At 52.2% G+C, this 20,069-nt stretch overlaps 9 protein-coding genes across 9 annotated transcripts; 2 read left to right on the top strand and 7 right to left on the bottom strand.

The window, feature by feature from the left end:
• Positions 1–1,068: 1,068 nt before the first annotated feature.
• BO85DRAFT_452321 (SDR family oxidoreductase) lies at positions 1,069–2,088 on the bottom strand. Its single transcript, XM_025660799.1, has 3 exons — positions 1,646–2,088; positions 1,235–1,587; positions 1,069–1,186 (listed from the first exon to the last, which is right to left on the bottom strand). Exons 1-3 carry the CDS (start codon positions 2,082–2,084, stop codon positions 1,127–1,129), a joined length of 852 nt encoding a protein of 283 aa, XP_025512296.1. The 5' UTR covers positions 2,085–2,088; the 3' UTR covers positions 1,069–1,126.
• Positions 2,089–3,013: 925 nt separating this feature from the next.
• BO85DRAFT_103058 (DUF4334 domain-containing protein) lies at positions 3,014–3,661 on the top strand. Its single transcript, XM_025653791.1, has 3 exons — positions 3,014–3,052; positions 3,110–3,374; positions 3,423–3,661. The coding sequence occupies exons 1-3, from the start codon at positions 3,045–3,047 to the stop codon at positions 3,603–3,605; spliced, it is 456 nt and encodes a 151-aa protein (XP_025512295.1). The 5' UTR covers positions 3,014–3,044; the 3' UTR covers positions 3,606–3,661.
• Positions 3,662–3,886: 225 nt separating this feature from the next.
• Positions 3,887–5,028, bottom strand: BO85DRAFT_462063 (uncharacterized protein; the record flags this gene model as incomplete). The annotated part of the gene is made up of 4 exons (XM_025661825.1): positions 3,887–4,512; positions 4,543–4,723; positions 4,787–4,883; positions 4,946–5,028. 4 exons carry the CDS (start codon positions 5,026–5,028, stop codon positions 3,887–3,889), a joined length of 987 nt encoding a protein of 328 aa, XP_025512294.1.
• Positions 5,029–6,126: 1,098 nt separating this feature from the next.
• BO85DRAFT_500203 (uncharacterized protein) lies at positions 6,127–8,875 on the top strand (the record flags this gene model as incomplete). The annotated part of the gene is made up of 4 exons (XM_025664100.1): positions 6,127–6,388; positions 6,419–6,764; positions 6,816–7,946; positions 7,999–8,875. 4 exons carry the CDS (start codon positions 6,127–6,129, stop codon positions 8,873–8,875), a joined length of 2,616 nt encoding a protein of 871 aa, XP_025512293.1.
• A 534-nt stretch (positions 8,876–9,409) lies between these two features.
• BO85DRAFT_500198 (NmrA-like family protein) lies at positions 9,410–10,430 on the bottom strand. Its single transcript, XM_025664099.1, has one exon. It carries the CDS (start codon positions 10,402–10,404, stop codon positions 9,463–9,465), a length of 942 nt encoding a protein of 313 aa, XP_025512292.1. The 5' UTR covers positions 10,405–10,430; the 3' UTR covers positions 9,410–9,462.
• A 183-nt stretch (positions 10,431–10,613) lies between these two features.
• BO85DRAFT_452320 (FAD dependent oxidoreductase) lies at positions 10,614–12,416 on the bottom strand. The gene has a single exon (XM_025660798.1). It carries the CDS (start codon positions 12,102–12,104, stop codon positions 10,875–10,877), a length of 1,230 nt encoding a protein of 409 aa, XP_025512291.1. The 5' UTR covers positions 12,105–12,416; the 3' UTR covers positions 10,614–10,874.
• Positions 12,417–12,737: 321 nt separating this feature from the next.
• BO85DRAFT_403738 (uncharacterized protein) lies at positions 12,738–15,609 on the bottom strand. Its single transcript, XM_025657240.1, has 3 exons — positions 14,940–15,609; positions 13,234–14,889; positions 12,738–13,181 (listed from the first exon to the last, which is right to left on the bottom strand). Exons 1-3 carry the CDS (start codon positions 15,504–15,506, stop codon positions 13,008–13,010), a joined length of 2,397 nt encoding a protein of 798 aa, XP_025512290.1. The 5' UTR covers positions 15,507–15,609; the 3' UTR covers positions 12,738–13,007.
• A 563-nt stretch (positions 15,610–16,172) lies between these two features.
• On the bottom strand, positions 16,173–17,672 carry BO85DRAFT_452318 (NAD(P)-dependent oxidoreductase). The gene is made up of 3 exons (XM_025660797.1): positions 17,199–17,672; positions 17,057–17,131; positions 16,173–16,994 (listed from the first exon to the last, which is right to left on the bottom strand). The coding sequence occupies exons 1-3, from the start codon at positions 17,266–17,268 to the stop codon at positions 16,471–16,473; spliced, it is 669 nt and encodes a 222-aa protein (XP_025512289.1). The 5' UTR covers positions 17,269–17,672; the 3' UTR covers positions 16,173–16,470.
• Positions 17,673–18,347: 675 nt separating this feature from the next.
• BO85DRAFT_379062 (cytochrome P450) lies at positions 18,348–19,969 on the bottom strand (the record flags this gene model as incomplete). The annotated part of the gene is made up of 3 exons (XM_025656323.1): positions 18,348–19,569; positions 19,616–19,803; positions 19,850–19,969. The coding sequence occupies 3 exons, from the start codon at positions 19,967–19,969 to the stop codon at positions 18,348–18,350; spliced, it is 1,530 nt and encodes a 509-aa protein (XP_025512288.1).
• Positions 19,970–20,069: the final 100 nt, after the last annotated feature.

Below are 20,069 nucleotides of genomic sequence, written 5' to 3'. Positions count from 1 at the left end.
CGCCATTCCGACAACATCTGGCTCATTCGTCTGCTGTGGCTGCGGATGGCCAAAGAAAGAAGGAGGGGTAGTAGACACTGCAGATCGAGTCTGGGATATCGTTAGAATAGAGAAAAAAAGAAAGGTTTCTATACTTGAGAACAGTAGTCACAGCCTACATCATTAGCATGAATCCCTTTGTTCAATTTATGCAGTTTTTGTTGTCCTTACTAGTACTGCTAACCGGAATATATATTTGCGGTTGTCCAAATGAACCGAGCTGCACTTTAGGAGAATTTGTAAGCTAGTAGACCGTTATCTACCAGAAAAGAGATTTTCCCATCACAATCGCTAGAATTCATAGATACCTACAGAATTCTGGGTAACAGTTAGAGCCAATGCTCCGTACATCTACTCAGCAAACCAAAGAGCAGATGCGTAATAAAAACACGCGCCGGAACCGCGGCTGGAAAAGGAGCTCTATTTTGCCATCACGTGCTCTACCGCTTCACTGACCGCTTTGAGCGGCAGAACTTAGCGAACCTCGTTCGAAAAACCTCGGATTTAAGCGGATTTAAGAGTTTCCAGTTTCCGGACACTTACCGTGGATTCTGTATAAAATTTGACCGCCTTTGTTGACAAGTCGGCAGAAACTGAGCTCTGACCGCTTACCACACCGCTTAAGACGGCAGAACCTAGTCGACCTCGATGTAAAAATCACGGATTTAAGCGGATTTAAGCTTTTACAGTCCCAGAATGCTCACCCTGGATTCTGTGAAGTTTTTGACCGCCTTCATTGTGAGGGGGCAGAATGTGGTCGGCGCCTGTACCTGCTACTGGCTCATCTTACTTCCTCTACACCTTCTTTCCAGCTTTGCTATTGGAAGGCTTTATTCATATTTAGAGCTGACTGACTATCAGTATCCTTACTGTCTACTTGCAGCTGTCTTCTCTCGAAGATTGTGGAAATCTATCTACGTCTACATATCCACGAAGCGGTAGCTTGATACCTGACGGTCGGCATTCATGAGACACAGTGTCGCTTTAAATGATGTACGTAGCTGGTATATGGCAAGTATTGATTCTCTACAAATAAGTTCTTGGATCTTGCAAATAGCCGGACAATCACACCCGACTGGCTCTTCCTTCACTTCGATTGACTCGCGGCGAGCTCATCCAACCCCTGGCCAGTGCTCATCATGCGATCCTACTCAACATTAGCAATAACACCCTCGGTAGATGAGGACAAACTCACAGCTAACCACCCTGGCACCCATTGAGAAACAAACTTCACCGCGCCACTATTTGGCCCGCGCCAGAACATGCCATTTCCTGTCGTACCCAGTACATCAGGCAGAATCAAATCCGCCAGTTCCTGTGCCGAGCATCCCTTAGGACTCGCCTCACCCGATGCCCAGCGGGAGATGGTCTGGGCGATAGCTGCATACCGTGAGCTTGGCGGGAGGGTGAATGTGGGCTCGTTTGCGTGGAAGGGCGTCGTGACGGTGCCGATCATGAGCGTGGCCACGGATACGCCTAGTGGCGCGAGTTCGAGTCGCAGAGTCTCGGAGAGATTGCTCAGGGCGGATTTCGAGGATGAGTAGATACCTGTATCACGTTGTTAATGTGACACTGCATGGCGACCGCGGGAAGGAGATTGATGTACCGATCCATGGCGTGGGGACTACGGCACCCACGCTGCTTATGTTGACGACGCGTCCTCCGCGGGATAGTAGCAATGGTGCTACGGCTTGTATGAGGCGCAGCGGACCCCAGATGTTGGTCTCGTAGACCTGCTGAGCCTGGGCGAGGTCGATGTCCAGCAGCGGCATGGTGTAACCGGAGCCTGCATTGTTTATGAGAATATCGAGGCCTTCTCCGTGCTGCTCCACCGCTTGAACGGCTGCAGCTACGGATTCTGGTGAGGTGACGTCGAGCTGGAGAGGGGTGACATTGGACAGAGTGGTGAGAGACGATGGAATCTTGGAAGGTGAGCGCGCAGTGGCGAAGACGTGGTGGCCTTGATTGGCGAGGGCCTCGGCCAGGGCCGATCCGATGCCGTTGGCGGAGCAGCCGGTGATCAGGACGGTCTTAAGGGGTGCCATGGTGGCTCAAGCTCATACTTTCTTGAGCGGAGTAACGTTCGGTGGACTGGCTTTAAATGTCCCCGATTGACAACCAGGGCAGAGCCTGGATCCCTCGGGTATATTTAGTTTGTGACGCCCAAGCAGTAGTGGATGCAATCGTCCAGTCCAGCTGGATTCTGACAGGTTGAATGAGAAGCTATGCTAATTCAGGAAGTCCTAAAGATGGCCCAGGATGGACATCCCTGTTCGAGGCTGTATCTCAGCAATATCCTGTTTCTTTATTTTCCCCCTATTGTAAGTAGGTTCCAATCCATACTGGTGACTGATGTCAAATTATGGTCTCTATCGCAGTATTGCGAGTTTTTCATAGCACGCTCGAGGGTAAAGATTCTATCCTAAAAAGTTAACTAACTAGCAGGACGATCTAGCTTAATCAGCAACCCTTGTTATTCCCGAAAGCTGCCAACTGCGTTTCGCCTCAGGGCCTAACCGACCGTTCTTTGTACTTCAGGCTGCTAACACTTTAGCATGACACCCCATTGGGCATCGAGCAGACAGCGCGCAGGCAGACCCACTGGCCGTTCAAGGTCATGGTGGTGCCGCCTTATATAGCATGTTGCATGTTGCCAACATGCCGTTCGCAACAGCAAAGTAAGGGCATTTCCAGCTGACAGACCCCGGTAAGGGATAAACTCTAGGGCAGTTTCGTGTCTTGAATAATTCTATCCTTGTTGGGCCGCCTACTTCACGAACGTAGATCTCCCTGGTAAAGATCACTAGCCCCAAAAGTGACTCGGCTGGCAACAGGTTCTGGATACTTGCATGTTACACACTCAGTATGTAGGGAGTGAGTGAGAATAGATATGACGTTACACATAAGAGGATTGAAGCATACAAATAAGTAGTTTAGACCTCCCTTGAACTTTTACATTCTTCATCGATCATAAGGCGAGGATATATTCCCACGAAGAAAACACCATGACCAGGTAGCGCTGCAAAAACTGAAATTTATGGAAACCCGGCACTAATACCTCATGTCCCAGCATCATAGAACGTATCCGTGCCAACCAGCCCATTAGCCTCACTGAAGCCAAGGCTTACTTCGACGAGAGACCCCCTGTCCAGCCAAGCTTCATGCTAGGCGAATGGAAAGGTCTTCCTGTTCTGACGGGCAACAAGCTCGTGGAGATCCTTCAGAATGTCAAATGGGCTGGGAAGGATTTCCATGGAGTCGACCATGTTGATCCCATGGTGTGTCTTGACGATAAAGGCTGTCGGTTCCCCAACCCCTACTGGGGTGGCGCGAGGGTATGTTCTCCTTTCCACTTGTTGTATTATTGACGGCTGATTGTCAAGATTCGCGAGGTCAAATATAATGACGTCGTGTCTGCCGCGATGGTCTATAATGAACGGCCTGTTATTGACTATTTTCGCTATGTGGATGAGAATACTGTCGTTGGGGTGATGGATAGCCCTGAACATGATCGTTCAAGCCAGGAGGGAGACCGTTTGTATTTCGTCTTGGAGCGGATCAAGTAAAGGATCGCACTTTCTATAGAATGAGACGCTGAGGCCTGCTGGTGATCTGACCAAGAGTGATTGACCTTGTACTCTGGAATGGTAGTTCTACTTGGTAGGCATCAAGGACTATCTCTATCGCGCTAGGTCTCTACTCGCTTGAATGAAGCGGTCTATAAACTTTATTCCCATGTAGCAGTCAGACCCCTTCCTACTCCGTCCGTAGATTTGATCGTGGCCCGTATAGCGAGAGTCATTTCTTTGCTTCCTTGTTACTAGTCGCTAACTGCTAGATCCAAACATCATATCTCCAGGTCAAGATCCGGAAATGCTTGCTTCGTGCGTTCGGGCAGCGTCTTGAGGTACTCGCGCCACGCATCACGACACTCGCTGCAGAGTTCCACGCCGCCGAAGCAATGGGCCCTCTGTGCACCATATACCTTGCGGTATACACACTGGGTACAATGTTGACTGTCGGCTTCCAGCCATTCCGCCAAACCCGGGAACATGAGATCATCACGCCGGGAAAGAAGAATATGATAGTGCTTAAAATCGAGGGACGTGGCTGAGCCCACGTCCAAGCGATTCCAAAGCTTGAAGTTCTGCCAAGTTTCGTTGATGATATCCCCAGACTCCGTCTTACCAATGGTGAGCCCCTCTTCGACAAACCGATATCGCCGCATCGTCATGAGAATTGGCCCACCAACGTTGCGGAGGAAGTTGGTGACGATTGCATGCCCGGGCATGTCTGCCATTGCTACTTTTAATGCCCATAGGACTTGACGCACTCCGTGAAAAGTATTGATGCGCTTATCCTCCGGCATGTAGGTAAATGTGCTGTTTGTCTCGCCTTCTGACTGATGCTTGAAAAAGGTTACCGCGTCATACATGGTAGCTCCTATCTTGCATAGAATGTTATACTGCGTGTCTGTTTACTATATGTCCAGGAGTTTATTACAGGCGAGACCTGCAGTAATCGTGAAGCGGGCTAAGGTGTTATAATCCTGCATCCGAAACCATTGTTGTGGTGAGCTGACGAGGGCGTTCATGTACCGACGGAATATCTTACGGTTAGAGCGCCTGTGGCTTGTCTTCTCGGATGTGACTAGAAGGAAAGACTTGAATTCAAGAACTATGGCCTGATATCCTGGTGTATTATGGAAGAGGTTGTGTAGGAGAGTATCGAGATTCTAGGCAAGGACTCGGGGATTGTTAACCACGTCCACCAGGTCCCCTCGGAACTTGCTGATGATGCTGATAGTGATAAGACGCATGAAAGTGACATAACGCTTCCAATTACTGTATTGTGGTATCACATATCGGGTGTATTTTTAAGCACATGCCAGGATTTCAACCTTCACCTTTCTTGGTAGATCGACGTCATCCAAATCATATCATGGGCTATGTCGCATTGTGTATGGTCATTGATATCCCATCTGAACATATTGTGACTGGCTCATAAGAAGTACTTAGTTAGTAGTGGCGTGTTATCGGCCATACCAGCTTTTGATCAGATGGTACTAAATAGTATATCGACCGGAATGACCCACATAGGTACGGAAGCATCAGCCTTCTTCTATAATGAATGTATTGCAGTCTTGTGCAAGCCGGCTGACTCGGTCAGAAAATAACGCACTCGAAAGTTTGGACCAAAGGGTCCAAGGAGACCGAAGTCAGTATGGAGCATTATAACTCAAAATCCAAAGCCCTTCATTGGTCTTGGAATGGTCGCTGGATCACTAAACTGTATGCGCAAATGCAGCTTGTTAGCTATGATGAAATCCATTAAATTCTAGAACTTTTTCGGAAAGACCAAGAAGGTCGTCTCCATCTGAACATATCCTCGATGGAATTCAGCTCAGCTGTATTCGTGAATATCTCAACTATACCTTAGTACTTAGTAGGCACCCGAGTGGTCACTTAGGAATCAATGACCTGTCCAGATTGGACGATGCTATTATTGTGAACAAAACTTTCAGTCTGAGAGCTCAGTTTCGTAAGAAGGCATATGTGGTCTCAATACTGAGTGTACAACAACCAATCAGGACAGGGTGATTATCTGAAACTCAGATAATGTGCTTTGGATTAAACATTTACATCATCCATGAGGGTTAGGGTAAGCGTCTCGTTCACGAGATCAAGCTTTGGACATTTCAATCAGCATGGGCCTCTAGACCAATGGTAAGCGGCCTGGAACTTTCCTCGGGGACATCTGAGCTTCTTCTAGCGGCCTTCAAACATAAGCGAGGCTGGCGAGGCTGGCGAGGCTGAGACCTCGAAATGCCCAAGCATGGCCTCAAACAATCTGTCTGAGCCCCGCGCGTTACGGTCTAGCCGATCGCACGGGGACATGGCCGCCATAGCTTCGGGCACCGTGCATCCGCATCGGTCAAAGGTTTGATTTGGGAAAGGCTCAGCCTCATTGAATCAGGCTATAAGCAGGACACCGATCGGGCCTTCGTTGTGAGAATTTCAGACTCCTGAAAAGCCAGCATCTCCTTGACAGCCCCGCGTGTGACCATTGCTATCTTTGAACTCAAGCATGATGAAAGACTTGTTGCCAGACCGAACGCGTTTATGGCGTTGGCTGTCACTTCAGACGAGAACCTATCAGTATCTTCACCACAGCTCGCGAACGGCGGAAGGCATTGAACTGGGACCTGTACACCATGCCGGCACTAGCGAGATCACCAGCTGTACTCAGGACCGCGAACATTTCGTGTGGTCAAACCCCTCCCTTTCGTCTCTCAAGCTCTCTACACACCATGACAGCAAAAGAAGATGGGTACGGGGAGTACTGATATGTACATACGCTGCATTTGGTGTTCTATTAGTGAATATCATACTGACCATTGTGGCGGCGGCCGTGTCGGTCGCGGGTCATGGCCAGCGGACGATGAGCTCGGCCACCATCTACAAGGGCAGTTGCGACCGAACAAAGGCGTGGACGACGGGTCTGCATCTGCTGATTAACGTCCTCAGCACGATCGTTCTCGGGGCCAGTAGTTACTGTATGCAGTGCTTAACTGCGCCTTCGCGTGCCGATGTTGACCGCGCCCATGGGAAGCGTGTGTGGCTGGACATCGGGGTCGCCAGCGTGCGGAATCTGGCATGGGCGGATTGGCCTCGACTCACCTTGTGGCTGGTACTTCTTGTAACCTCTTTACCCATTCACTTGATGTATGTCATTATCCATCCTCGAAGGAGTTGGGCCTAACGACGAAGCTTTAGATACAACTCCGCCGTGTTTTTCGCCTTGGGCACAAGGCAGTACGACGTCCTGCTGGCCTCGGCTGATTTTGATTTCAATCGCCCGCCGGCGAATTATACCTCCTCGTACGAGGAGTGTTTTGAGCCAAACACTGCGATGAATATGTCCACTTTCTATGCGAATCTTCCGACCTTCGAAAATTTGACCAAAGAGGAATGTGTCCGCACGTACGCAATGGATTTCCCGACAGACCTGGGCACCCTGATCTTGGTGACCAGCAACCACACCACTTCCAACGAACATCTGCAATGGGTTGAATTAGGAACCTCAGTCACGGACGGTTGGGATGCTAGACAGCCCAGCTATGACTGGCTCTGCGATCAGTTTGGGCTTTCCTCCTCCTGCACCCCGTCGAAGCTCCCTCTTAACCAATGGGTCGCCTCGCCCCTCGTGTCCTGGGGTGGTCCAGTGGTCAAAGCCACCATCGAGGTTCCCAGTGGTTTGATTACAGTCGACGGGACGGACGACTCAGGTCTACTGGGAGACACCGATGACTGGAGTCAAGATCTGACGAGGGATCTTCAAACCCTTCTACTGGAGCTTAGTAGGTACCCATCAGAGCATGCCTTGCAGCAGTACCTGGATAATTCCACCCATTGGCTCAACAATACGTGGGCTCGGGCTGTAAGCCTCGTACCGGTCGCGGGCGAGGCAAAATGTGCTGCCGATCCCTTCAGGCTGAACGACGCGGGACCATGGTACCCAGTCGAATATTGCTTGAGTCGGAAGGTCACCGAGCAATGTGAGCTGCAGTTCAGCCCGGCGATTTGCTTGGTGGTAATTCTCTGCAATATGTTAAAGGTTCTGTTTATGTCACTAACAGCCTGGAGCAATCGGACGGACATCTTCCTGACTGTTGGAGATGCTGTGGCATCGTTTCTGAGTAGACCTGATCCATCCACTGAGCGGATGGGCCTGGTATCCCGATCGAATTTGTTCCGTGGACCACAGCCCTGGCCGTCTCTCCGGAGGGACTATTTGCAGCTCGCGGTGAAGGATGCATCGCGACCCCCAGCTTGGGAAACCCTTCCGCCTCGCCAGCGATGGATGCGAGCCTTGCCTACCAGCCAGTGGATAGTGACCATTGGCGTGTACGTGCTGACAACTTTTTGCGCTTGTGTCAACTCTCACTGACGCATATAGGTGCCTTACCCTTCTTGGTGTTGGTGGTTATTATCTGTCACAGGCTATTTATGCCCTGCAAGAAGAAGAACACCCCTGGACCTTCAGTGCGCTGTGGCAGCTGGGGTTCGGCTCGGCCACGCCATATACAATCATCTTTTCCCCTGTCTCGTCAAACGTCATTCACATGTCTCTTCTTGCCAACACCCCCCAGATTTTCATCTCGGTCGGTTACTTCCTGTACAACAACCTCCTGACGCACATGCTTTTTGTTGCAGAATATGACGACTACGCGCGCCAGCGGAAGCCACTCCGCGTGTCCTGGCCCCAGGGATCCCAACGATCGTCTTACTATCTCAGTCTTCCGTATCGCTACAGCATTCCCCTTATGGTTGCCTCAATGCTCCTGCATTGGCTGGTGTCTGGTAGTTTATATTATGTCCAAATCAATTATATTGACCCGCTTGGGAAGGATTTGGTTTCAGATCAGCTCATTACCTGCGGATATGGGCCGATCGCCATTGTGTTCGCGCTTATTCTTGGGGGAGTGATGACGTGTACTGTAGTGGGTCTAGGTATGAGACGTTTCGCATCACAAATGCCCATTGCAGGTAGCTGCAGTGCAGCAATCAGCGCTGCATGTCATCCAACAGAGGGTGAGGAGCATGCTCTGAAGCCGATCATGTGGGGTGAGATTCCGGTGGCCGCAGTGCAGCCGGAAGATGAAGACGATGTGGACGAAATTATCTGTGACCACGAGCTGGAAGACAGGAGGGATGGGAATGGTAACTATTCGCCGTTGAGAAAAGACACGGCTGGCCAGGAGGGTGTTTATGGCCATTGCAGTTTCACCTCGGGGGAAGTGATCACTCCAAACCCATCAAGACTGTATATTTAGACCTCCACATAATTGTCAAGCACGTTCCAGATCCATTTATCTATCCACCACTGAGCCTTTTATGTTCGTGCAACCATAAGGATGGACTGCGAGGAGGCTCTTGTAGAGAACGAGGACAAAGACAGGACTCAGTTGCAGTCGCAACGCCTACAGCTCGCAAATCCATCACTAGTGCATCCTTTAGAGGACATGACGTTATTTGTCTGTAGCAGTGTGCAAATTGACGAGGAAAGAGTGACCGTTGTGATGCGGGGATCAAGTTCCTCCAGATCCCGCTTTGCTTACTTGTTTGTTCGTCATTTTGACTCTCGATACTCATCACTGCCATCTATGAAGAAGACTGGCCCAGAAACATCCTCTAAGTTGAGCTCGACACGCAAGGGAAATTTGACTTTATCGGCAATCACAACTGACCCAATGTGCAACCAAACCACCAGCTTGCCAGGGGTCAAAACCCTGAGAATACGGGAATTACCCATGGCTGATTACTCAATGAAATGAATTGCTGCTGGAGCACGCACTGAGATTATTTCGCAGCTAATTTACAAATGACCACAAATCACAGTTCTTAACGGGAAGCCAGTATCTCAAGCACTGAATTTCTCTCGATTTGCCTCCACCCACTCATGTAATCGTGTCGCCGGCCGGCCAAGATACTTTTCAATATTGCCAACTGCAGGACCATACCGGGGGCTGTCCATGAAGGACTGACCATTCGCAGCATTCCGGCAAAACCCGAGCACCGATCGTGCGATGGGCTCGGGCAGCCCGGACTCATTCACCAAGCTGTCCAAGGCTTCATTCTCATCCACCTCAGTTACATTGACCTCCTTGCCAAGAACTTTGCCAATAGTCTTGACAGCATCCCCGACGCCCATCTTCTCCGCGCCGACCAGATTCACGTACGGCTCGTTCAACGACAGATCAGTTTCCTGGGCCCTGCGGGCCAGAATCGTGCCGCAAACGCCTCCAATATCTTCCGGAGAGATCCAGTCAAAAGCTGCAGCTGGCCAAGCGAGCTTCACATGTCTGGTCTGAATGGGAGCTTTCCACCAAAGCGTGTTACTCGCGTAAAAGGCCGGCCGGACTGCTACATAGCCATTCGCTCCGAAGATCTCTTCCAGGGAGATCTCAGCCTGCGCATGCACATAGGCGATGTGATCCTCGGGCGGCACATTGCGAACATCTCCCTGGATACCGAAGCTGCTCAGCAGCACGACAAATTCGATTCCTGCCTCTTTGAGAGCGGTGAAAGTCGCTCGCATGTGGTCAGATGAAGTCAGATCGGTGTAGATGAAGGCGTGCTTGGCTTTGCTCTGCGCTACTGCAGTGGAGATAGTATCTGGCTGCGAGAAATCGGCCTGTACCCTTTCAAACCCTCCCTCGCGTTCCTTCTCCGCAATGAGTCCGGGAATGGGCTTCGTGGGGTCGCGCATGGCGAGATACACCGTGGTTCCTAGTTGCTGGGCGGTGCGCGCGGCGGCCGAGCCGACCGCGCCTGTTGGACCAAAGACGATAACGGGAGCCATGTTGGTATAGATGAGTGACAATCAATTTGTCTATGTTTTCTCTCATATATAATGGTTGTCGTCGCCAGTGGGTCGTGATTGCGAATTTGTCAGCCTCGGTCTCGGACCCACGGCAAACCGAAGAAGCGAACCGAGATGTGATGGAGTGATGTCATGTTGCTCCATCTATCGTATCAGTCAAATGGTCTTTACTGTATAGTGAAAATGACGAGAGTGAAGAACAGTTGTATGTTCGTCTGATAGAGAAGCGATGTAAACTATAGTAAAACAAGCAATGCCATTATATCCCATACTACCACCACAGCACTGTTCAACCCTATTAAACCCAAGCAAACAACATAATCCCATATACCAAATGAACAAACCAATCACGCTCTCAACTTCATCATCAACAGACCCAATATCCCCGAAACAGCCCCAAGTTTCACCCAACTCTTCCAACTGCACCCATTGCTACCACTACCATGCAGTCATTCCCTCGCCAACCACTCCTCCACCATAGCCTCAAAATTCGGCTTATACAACCACCCCAACTCAAACCCCTTCTCTTCCTCCTCCTCCTCCTCCTTCTCCTCTCCAGCAGTAACAGCCCTCGGTATTCTCCTCTTATCAATCTGCGCATTCAACGCCAACACCCTATCGACCCTCTCCTGTCTCCCCCTCTGCCAAACCTTCAACCCCCTCTCCAACCCGCCCTTCTGTCCCTCACACCTCGCCAAAACCAACGCATACGTAAACACATCCTCAAACGCCTGATTAATCCCCTGTCCGGCAGACGGCGGAATCGCATGCGCCGCATCCCCCAGAATGACCACTCGGCAATGCTCCGAACTCCACTTCTCCAACTTGGGGACCATATAAAACGGCCACAGGTTGATCTTCTCCGCAGAAATGTTCGACACAGCCCGCTGCACTATCTCGGGGAACTCATCCGCCCCTTCACGCAGGAACTCCACGCACCAGTCCTTGTCGTTCATCAGCTTGGTCCATCCTTCCCGGTCGAGTTGGGCGGACCGCTTCTGCCGTCCGATGAGCACCTCGGACCCGTCGCGGAGCTGAGGCGCGATGACGAACGCCCCGTGAGTTTTGTTCATGATTGTTACGGGAAGGTTATACCCCTCAGGGATGGCCAGTTGGGATGTAGGCACCGCGGCGGTGACGGCCATGGCGTTCATGAATTTGGGTTCGAGGTCCGGGTACAGATATTTGCGGACTTTGGAGTGGATGCCGTCGGCGCCGACGAGACAGGTGGCGGTGGAGGTGGTCCCGTCTTCGAATTCCCAGGTTATGTTCGATTCGGTCTCCGTGATGACTCGGCTGAATTTCTTGTGGTAGTGGATCGGGATCCCGGCTTCGGAGACCATCGCGGAGAGTTCCCGGATCAGCACGTGTCGGTAGATGCGCATCCCGCTGTAGCCGTATTTGGCGGCGTTGCCGAACTCGTATGTGTCGAGAGGAGTGTCGGCCGGGGAGCGGAAGTAGAGGTTGTCGAAGGAGTAGGCTTCCGGGCGGATCCGGTTGTAGACGCCGAGGGTGTCGAGGATGCGGAGGGCGTTCGGGGAGAGCATGATGGCTCCGCCGATGTTGAGCGGGGCGGAGCGTGCCTCGTAGATGGTGCAGGGGATGCGTTGTTGGTGTAGGGAGAGGGCGAGGGCTAGGCCGGAGAGCCCGGCGCCGATGATGGCGACGTGGGTGGACATGGTGTAGATGGCGTAGTGTAATAGATGAATATGCTGTAGCTGTGTAGATATGCAGAGATGTGGAAATGTGTAGATGTGCTTGCTATGCGATGCTGTGATGTGATGCTGTGCTGTGCTGTCTGATGATCTCAAACTACAGCTGGACTTCGTTCCTTATATACCACACTCTTCGCCTTCATTCACAGGCATCCAGTTTCAAGTTTCCGCCCCTTAACCCCGTGGCCCGACTCATCTCGGGATTATCCAGCTGCCCAATGCCAGCACATAATGGAGTATAGGGGAAGTGTTACACAAACAGGTGACAGTGTTGGCTGATTGATGGTAGTAGCTTAGTGACTGGAATGATCGACGTCGGGCGGAAGCTGACCTTAGCTGAGATGAGCTGGTTGTCCGGATCCGGGTTCGGATCCGATGGAGTCGGGGTTTTGGGGGTACGTTACCCCTTTGGAATTGTCCGAGGAGACGACCGGGTATTGCCTGGTGTATGTACAGGTGATGGTTAACTTGTTGAATATAGACAGGGTAGTGCCGTGTTGATGCAAGGTGATTGTGAAGAGGGATTATGGTGGGAGGTACTACAGCTCACAGCACAGCACACAGCACACAGCTATTTCACATGCATAATTTGCACCAGGGTATCCATTCACACATAAGTACACTATTATCAAGCAATACACAATTAACTAATACACTGAGAAACGCATCAAACTGGATACAGTGAAGAGGCACTATGTACATCCCATCTATGAAGCACCAAACACCATCCCACTTTTCGCTCATAACCAAATCAGCGATTAACTGATTGTAACCAATACTAAACTGACTGTGACTGCACAATGCATATCGCTGCGTCATTCGTCGTAGGCCTCATTATCGACAAACTGAGATAATGCAGGCACTAATTTACATATTCCAGGCAAACGATCCATCTTCAAATGCAAAGGGATCGCCGCGGAAGTTGTTGAATTCTGTCGCCAAGGCAGATGACTCCGCTAGGAAGTCGGGCAGCTGTGGCTGCGTGGAGGGCGTGTAGCCGGGATCTGTGGTAGTGGGGAAGATCGGCTGTGTAGTTTGAAGCTGGAAACATTAGCCTAATACCATAAAAATATCAAGAAGAAAGGAAGTTTACCATCTGTGCAAAATCCGTCAGGTTAAACGCAAACGATTGCTGCGCTACAGACGGCAACAGATGCTGTCGACACGCCGACAGTGCCTTCACAGCCCCCTGCTGCATCCATCGCTCCTTCAGCTCGGCGGACCCCCGCGCCCGCACCGATTGCAGCACCACCGCCAACAGCATCACATCTTTGATGTTGCTGCCGGTTTCGCCGATCGTGCGGGTCAGCCCGTCGAGTGTATTCTCGACAATGCGCGTAAGACTGGCCTTGGTGTGTGTAGTCGTCGGCTGACTGGGCGAGTAGGCGGGAGCGGGCGCCATCGGCGTCGGGGCCCCGGAATGCTGCTGGTTGGACAATTTCATATACCCACACACACTCAGCGCAGCCCATGGAATGTCGTTCTTGCAAAAGAGCTGGAACACATCCCAATAGGCGGTTGATTTAAAGACATCCAGATCCGCCACGTTAGGGTCAAAGTAATCCTGGTAGGAGAGCACCACCAGCGAAGACTCCAGACACGCTTGTTCGATCTCCAGGAAGAGCTGGTCCTCGCGGCTCTCGCCCATGACAATCGGCCGGTAGAGACAAAGCAAGGGTCGACGCATGTATACGTCCAGCAGCACCCGGTTCAACAAGAGGGCTGGTCCAGGGGTCTCCCCATGGATCGGTGAGGGATCCAGCTTGAGCGGAGGAGGAATCTGTCGCAGGCATTCTTCCAGACGTCGGCCTTGCTTGACAATGTCGCGCAGATCTAAGCCCGGGCTCGAGGTGCGCACTAGCGACATGGCTCGGATGCGGTGGGGTAACGAGGAGGCCAAGGTGACTTGCGCGAGGGTATCAGTCCACTCATGCAGTGGTTTCGCCGGCGGCAGCTCCGTGGTGGATTCGTCGAAATCGGTGTCATTCAAATTGGTCGGAATAAGCGGATCAAAGTCGAGATCCGGGATGGTCACGGGCATACCCGAGGCGATGGAGGTCTGCAGGTCCATCTCCACAATGGTAATCCACAAGCGGCGCCGGACTTCGATCTGAAATGGTGACAGCTGCTTATTGCCGGACAGATCCAAATGCAGGCCCACCACCATGGCCGACCGCACGAGTGTGCCGGTGGCGCGCCACAGCTCTTCCTGCGAGGCCAGCCGCAGTCGTCGCGCCAACAACACAAGCGCCTCAATCTGCAACGAGACCAGCTCGGTGCGCTGCTTGCGACCCAGCTTCTGCAACCACACGCGCACGAGGTTAACGGCGGGCGTCTGCAAGTACTCCCAGACAGAGGAGTACTCGAGTCGGAAGCTAGGATCTTCCAGAGGCAGCGCGGCTGCCAGAACGGCCGTCAGTTGCGGCAAGAAAGTGGCGGAGCGTTCAGCGTCCGGCCCTGGAGTGGTCCAGAAATCGGCATACTGGCGGAGAAAAGACGGGACATGCAACATGCGTAGGGTACGTTCAAAGTTGGTGGTGTACAAGTTCACGAGTCGGTCACAGACCGCTTTAGATGGTAGAGAGCTCTGCATCTGCAGCAGCTCGGGCGAGTAGTCGAGGTCGGGCATGGATTCTGGTGAGCTCATGGGCATCTTAGATTTAGTCTGTAGAAACTGGACTTCCTTGGCCAGCCCCAAGATGGCAGAGTCCTTGGTGCAGCGTTCAATGAACTCTCTCGCTTCGGAGAACTACAAGCTGTTAGATACGCATCCCACTGACAAATTTAGAAGGAAATTACCTGATGCAACAAGGTGGTCCGGTTGTTCTGGCCATGGTAACGTGATCGCGTGCCCTTTCCTTTGACGACTAGAGTACCAGGATACGGGGGAGCATGGGTCGACGGGGTGGTCTGGCGGACAGACGGACTGGCATCGCGGGCCACCACATCCTTGAGGGAGCCGGCATACGAGCGCGTCAGCGGCTTCAAGGAGAGCACCTCTTCCACACGCTGCAATCGTTGCTGGAGATCCTCCAGCAGACCGATAGCAGCGGGCGGCGGAGGCAGCCTGGCACCAGCCGGATCGCCCCGAGGATCGGAGGGAAACGGGAAGTCAGGTGGCAGATGCATGCGCTTCGCACTGGGCTGGTCCGGCAGACCATCGACGCCATCAGGACTGGGATGAAAGACACAGTCGGGGGCACAACCGGCTTTGGAGCAGTTCTCGCAGGGCATGACCCGGTCGCACTTGAGCTTCTTCTTGCGACAGCGCAAGCACGAGACCACGGGCCGGGGACGTTTGCGGGTCAGGGAAGCGTCCCCGGCCAGCTCGGTGGGAGGGGAGATCTGGCCAGACACGGGACTCATTGCTGGCAAAAGAGGATTTCAAAGAGTGCTCGCGTCGGAGATGGGAAACAAAGTCGCACAAGGGGAGCCAGTCTAAGGAAAGAATGGGGGGTCAGGGTTGGCGTGTGAGGGGGAGACAATAATAAAGACCAGCAGGTTTCAAGAGTGCGACTGGGCCACCGTCTCATCGAGACTTCAGGCTAAGCTGACAGGCGCGCAAGGCGGATGCAGTGCAGCAGTAGTAGCAGTAGCAAGCAGTAGCAGCAGGGGCCGTCGTAGTAGTGGATGCAGGAAAGTAAGACGAGGAGATTATTGGCGATGGGAGGAATCCACAAGTCACAGCCAAGTCTGACATCCACCCCAAGACTGCTTGTGTTTGCCTTCCTCTGCCCAGCTCTTAGTCTACTTTTCTGGTTCAACTGGTGGAGCAGAACCATAACAACAAGGGCTGCGAGACTCTCTCTCCACTTTTTGCCCCTTAGAGCTTTCTCCAGGATGCCACATAGACTAACAGTGCAGATTGTCTTTGTTTGTCCGTTCACCGCCTTCCCCTCCAAGTAACTTACCAGGCTGCAGCGGATCTGCTTACCTCAGCCTCGTATCGACCTCGCGTGTATCTCGTATTGCTGCCTGACCAGGCCAAGCCAAGATGGAGACCCTGAAAATCATTGCTGAGGAATTGAAAAAAAGTTTATCGCATTTCTGCTGAATAAATAGAGAAAAGCCACAATTAATACGAAGCCAAGAGATCTGATAACATACATAAAATTTCACGCCATGCCAGGTGTAAATGCCCAGAGATGATGAAACACAAACCATGAGGGGATAAAAAAAAAAGAAATAGAATAAGAAACAATCATTGCCCTGTCGATCTAACCCTGGTTCGTCTCCAAATTCTCCGCTCCCACCCGCTCCGCCCCGGATCGGCCCTCGTGAGATGGTGGGAGATTGCCATGTCAATATCTAGAACAGATCGAGAAATATTCTAGTTGGTGATCACTGGTGCCGTGTTATCCCATTTGTTGGTTTCAGCAGCATCCACCAACCAGCGGGCCACCGTGATCCGACTGGTGCTGGCCATCATGGGCACTCCCTTGCCATGATCCGGCCACACTTTGACCGGCTGGTTGGCATCGGGCGTCTCCACCAGCCGCGACGGTCGCACCATCACATAGTCCAGTCCACTGGCCTGCACTGCCTTGGCTGTCGCGTTGTGATCGTCATACTGATACGACATGTTGGACTTCTTCATCAGCAGCCGCAGCACGCAGTGCATGTTGTCCCACGATTCTCCAACTCCAAATGCCTGCAGGATGACCGTTTTGCGTACTCCAAACTCCTTCATCGCCGCCAGCACGTTGTTGTTGCAGTCCGTCATCAGTCGAGGAGGTGAGATTGGCGCCGCAAAGGGGCTGTCGCTGGCCCGTGGGGCGTTGAGTGTCACAATTACCACATCTGGTATGTCGGCTTGGAACGCGGCACGGACATCTTCCAGTTCGGTGGGGGTTCCTGGTGTGGGTTTAGTTGGAGTCGATTCCTTCAGATGTCGAGAGACTATGACTATGACTAACCTTGGACGACTTTTAGCCCGGCACGAGCTCCACCCAGTGATTCGGGCTTGCGGGCCAACGTGGTAACCTGGTGGCCTAGATTATTGTTAGCATTTTAGCCGATACGACCAATGAATTGCAAGTTGAAGCGAGAGACACTTACCGCGACTCAGCAGGTCATCGATGACGAGCTTTCCACACCGTCCACTTCCACCAATCACAAGAACGCGCATGATGTTATGTTGTGGTTATTGAAGGGTTGCTTTGAGTAGTATGGAGGTGACAGGATCAAGAGGAATATGTCTGGTGTATTCTCGTTTCGTCTTATGTAGTGTAAATGATTGCAGTTGTAGCTGATGGAGAGAAATGCATTACTGCTGGCGTCAGAGGCCCTATATACCCTGCCAGCCACGAGGCTCTGTCCGGACCAGTACTCGGATCCGACCGGACAGATATCGACTCGTCCGGACGGAGCAGATGGTAAGCATGCAGATCATTTCGATCCGCCGCTTGTAGCGGGGCCGATCTGAGTGATAGGGAAGCCGTTGCAGGATGAATCCTTGACCAGGGCTCGGAGCGGGCTTTTTCTTGCTGATTTGGGGGTTATCTCCGGGTCAGGGGTTCCCCGAGGGGGTTGAACCGGGTTCAACCGTGGGTGTTGTTGCATGGTACAGGGATGGGTTCTTTGTTGAGATTCATTCCAGAAAGCAGGGATGTTTCTTCGGTCAGGTTCTAAATATATTCAACGTGGTAATGTAAGTGCTAGGAGTGAGTGTAGGTAGTGATGCGTTCATGTTGATAGAGTGAAGATATATATTCCGCTCGGGTGGTGTCCTGTAGTACGTCCACAGGTGAAGCGAGTGCCAAGTAACACAATTGATAAACTGCTAAAGTAATTTGAATGTTCATGAATACAACTAATTGAATTATCGTAGCACCCATTTAGCACACTGTATGTATTCCCCACGTTATTCATCATAGATTATCTCTGTTCGGAGTAGATCAAGATAGTCCAGATCTCCGACTCCACTCGGCACCTTCCGGATCGCCACCCATCCCTTACTTCCATTCCATATGACTCCACCCACGATCTACTGATGAGATTCACTCAGGGGTATGACAAATACAACAAAGCAAGGGGGCTATGTGAAGCGCCCCTCATATCCACGGTTACCTCCCGTTCCCGTCGAAGCTACCAAGAACCGACACAAGCAACATCAAACATCTAGACACGAGTTCATAATCGCTAAATCATGTAAATACATACAACTCTATCATCTTTTCATCGGCCCACATAGCCAATACAATCTATCTAAGCCCTCTTCTCACACACCACCTTCATATCCGGATGATTGATCCAAATCTCCTTATTTCTCCCCCACTCCTCCATGGCCTCCGGCTTAACCATCCGCAGGTCATACCCTTCCACCAAATGGACCAGGATCGCCCGGATCACCACACTCGCCACAAACTTGCCCATGCACTGCCTCGGCCCGAATCCGAATCGCCAGAAGTGGTACCTTGCCTGGGTTAAGCTCCTTGCCAGGAACCGATCCGGCTGGTACAAGTGGCGCTCCTCGCCCCAGTACGGGTTCCGGATGTTGAGCGCGTACGAATCCACCACGAAGTTTGTGCCAGCGGGGAAGTGGTATCCGCCAACTGTTCTGGCTGTGGGGATGGCTTGTGGGACAGAGAACGCGGCAAGGGGGCGGAGACGCGCGGATTCTTCCACACAGGCCGCCAGCAGAGTGCTGTTGTCCAGGAGGTAGGCGTCGACTTCGCCATCTACGGAGATAGCGCGCTGCTGCTCGACTTCCTCGCGGAGGCGCTTGGCAATGTCGCGGTATGCAGCAAGGAAGACCACGTTCCAGCTGACGCCGCCAATGGTCACGTCGAGGTTGGCGTAGAGCATCTCGTCGAGCGTGTGCAAGAGTTCCTGGGTGCTGATTTGACCGGCATCCCGTGCGGCGAAGAAATCGATGATGGGGGCGTTGAGTTTCTGCTCGACGGCACGACGGTGTGCCAACTCGTTGAAGGCTAGCCAGCGTTGCTGGAAGGCGGCCAGCTCACGATTGGCTTGCGTGGGGAGAAATCGCGACCAAGCGAAACGAGTCAATCCGCCCTTGATGACATGTTTCATCAGGTTCTCGCGTTGTGGGGCCAAGCGACGCAGCTCGGCTTCGACATCTGGGGCGAGGCGACCGTAGACAACTTCGGCGACTACCAGAAAGGGGAGCAACTTGAGGTCGTCTGCCGGGTCGAGCAAGCCCCGGGACAGGTCGCGGGTGTCCCAGAGTTCCTGGAAGAATTGCTCCGTGCGGCGCTTGACGAGTGGGATGTAGGTCGTCGAGGCGTTGCGGTGGAAGGGCTTCTCCATGATGGCCCGCACGCGCTGCCATTGATCCTGACTGACCAGTCCGACACATTGGCCCAGCAGTTCACCAAGCAGATATCCCGAGTTGTTGTTTTTGGCCTTGAGGTGGGTGTGCGAATCCTTGAAGACGGCTTGGATGTGTTCGGGACGGGTGAGGACGCTACAATGATCAGTAGTTGTCGACAAGAAACAGGAGGTAGACGTACACTTCTGGGTTCATGCCAGACCAGAGACGGTAAATGGCTCCAAACTGACGCTCCCAGCGCTCTGAGTTGCTCTGACCTTGCAAGAACTTGGCCCCGTCGCCTTGTCCATCAGGCCACTGGTACGGCAGGGTAGGCAGCGGACTGTTGTCATCGACATGATGTACAGGAAAGCGACATGCAAGATGGACCTGGATTGTAAGCTGAAGCCATGGTTATAACATAGAAAATGCTTACCCGAAGAATAGCAGAAATCAAACGGTTGATCGTATTTGTTATAGGTGTGCGGAATTTGACAGCTACTAGGATGGCCACGATGAGGACCGCCTGGCCCGCGAGGAGAATTGTCGTATTCATGGTGATGGTAGTTATTGCAGTTGATTGTTTGTTGCAGACTGAGTTCATCATGGCAGCTATATACTTCAATAATGATGCGCGACCGATGCGGATAGCCTCA

Source organism: Aspergillus piperis (assembly GCF_003184755.1).
Source record: "Aspergillus piperis CBS 112811 unplaced genomic scaffold BO85scaffold_19, whole genome shotgun sequence".
NCBI lineage: Eukaryota > Fungi > Ascomycota > Eurotiomycetes > Eurotiales > Aspergillaceae > Aspergillus > Aspergillus piperis.
The sequence above is the reverse complement of the archived record's forward strand: the minus strand, read 5'-3'. Positions and strand labels throughout refer to the sequence as shown.

Coding starts and splice junctions, on each gene's coding strand:
- BO85DRAFT_452321 (XM_025660799.1), bottom strand. CDS start 2,084: ATGGCACCCCTTAAGACCGTCCTGATCACCGGCTGCTCCGCCAACGGC. Junction 1,588..1,645: donor AGTCCCCACGCCATGGATCG/GTACATCAATCT, acceptor AACGTGATACAG/GTATCTACTCATCCTCGAAA. Junction 1,187..1,234: donor GGGTGCCAGGGTGGTTAGCT/GTGAGTTTGTCC, acceptor AATGTTGAGTAG/GATCGCATGATGAGCACTGG.
- BO85DRAFT_500198 (XM_025664099.1), bottom strand. CDS start 10,404: ATGGCTCCCGTTATCGTCTTTGGTCCAACAGGCGCGGTCGGCTCGGCC.
- BO85DRAFT_403738 (XM_025657240.1), bottom strand. CDS start 15,506: ATGAGTCCCGTGTCTGGCCAGATCTCCCCTCCCACCGAGCTGGCCGGG. Junction 14,890..14,939: donor GGACCACCTTGTTGCATCAG/GTAATTTCCTTC, acceptor AACAGCTTGTAG/TTCTCCGAAGCGAGAGAGTT. Junction 13,182..13,233: donor TGACGGATTTTGCACAGATG/GTAAACTTCCTT, acceptor TAATGTTTCCAG/CTTCAAACTACACAGCCGAT.
- BO85DRAFT_452320 (XM_025660798.1), bottom strand. CDS start 12,104: ATGTCCACCCACGTCGCCATCATCGGCGCCGGGCTCTCCGGCCTAGCC.
- BO85DRAFT_103058 (XM_025653791.1), top strand. Junction 3,375..3,422: donor CCTACTGGGGTGGCGCGAGG/GTATGTTCTCCT, acceptor CTGATTGTCAAG/ATTCGCGAGGTCAAATATAA.
- BO85DRAFT_452318 (XM_025660797.1), bottom strand. CDS start 17,268: ATGCGCGTTCTTGTGATTGGTGGAAGTGGACGGTGTGGAAAGCTCGTC. Junction 17,132..17,198: donor CGATGACCTGCTGAGTCGCG/GTAAGTGTCTCT, acceptor ACAATAATCTAG/GCCACCAGGTTACCACGTTG. Junction 16,995..17,056: donor CGGGCTAAAAGTCGTCCAAG/GTTAGTCATAGT, acceptor AACCCACACCAG/GAACCCCCACCGAACTGGAA.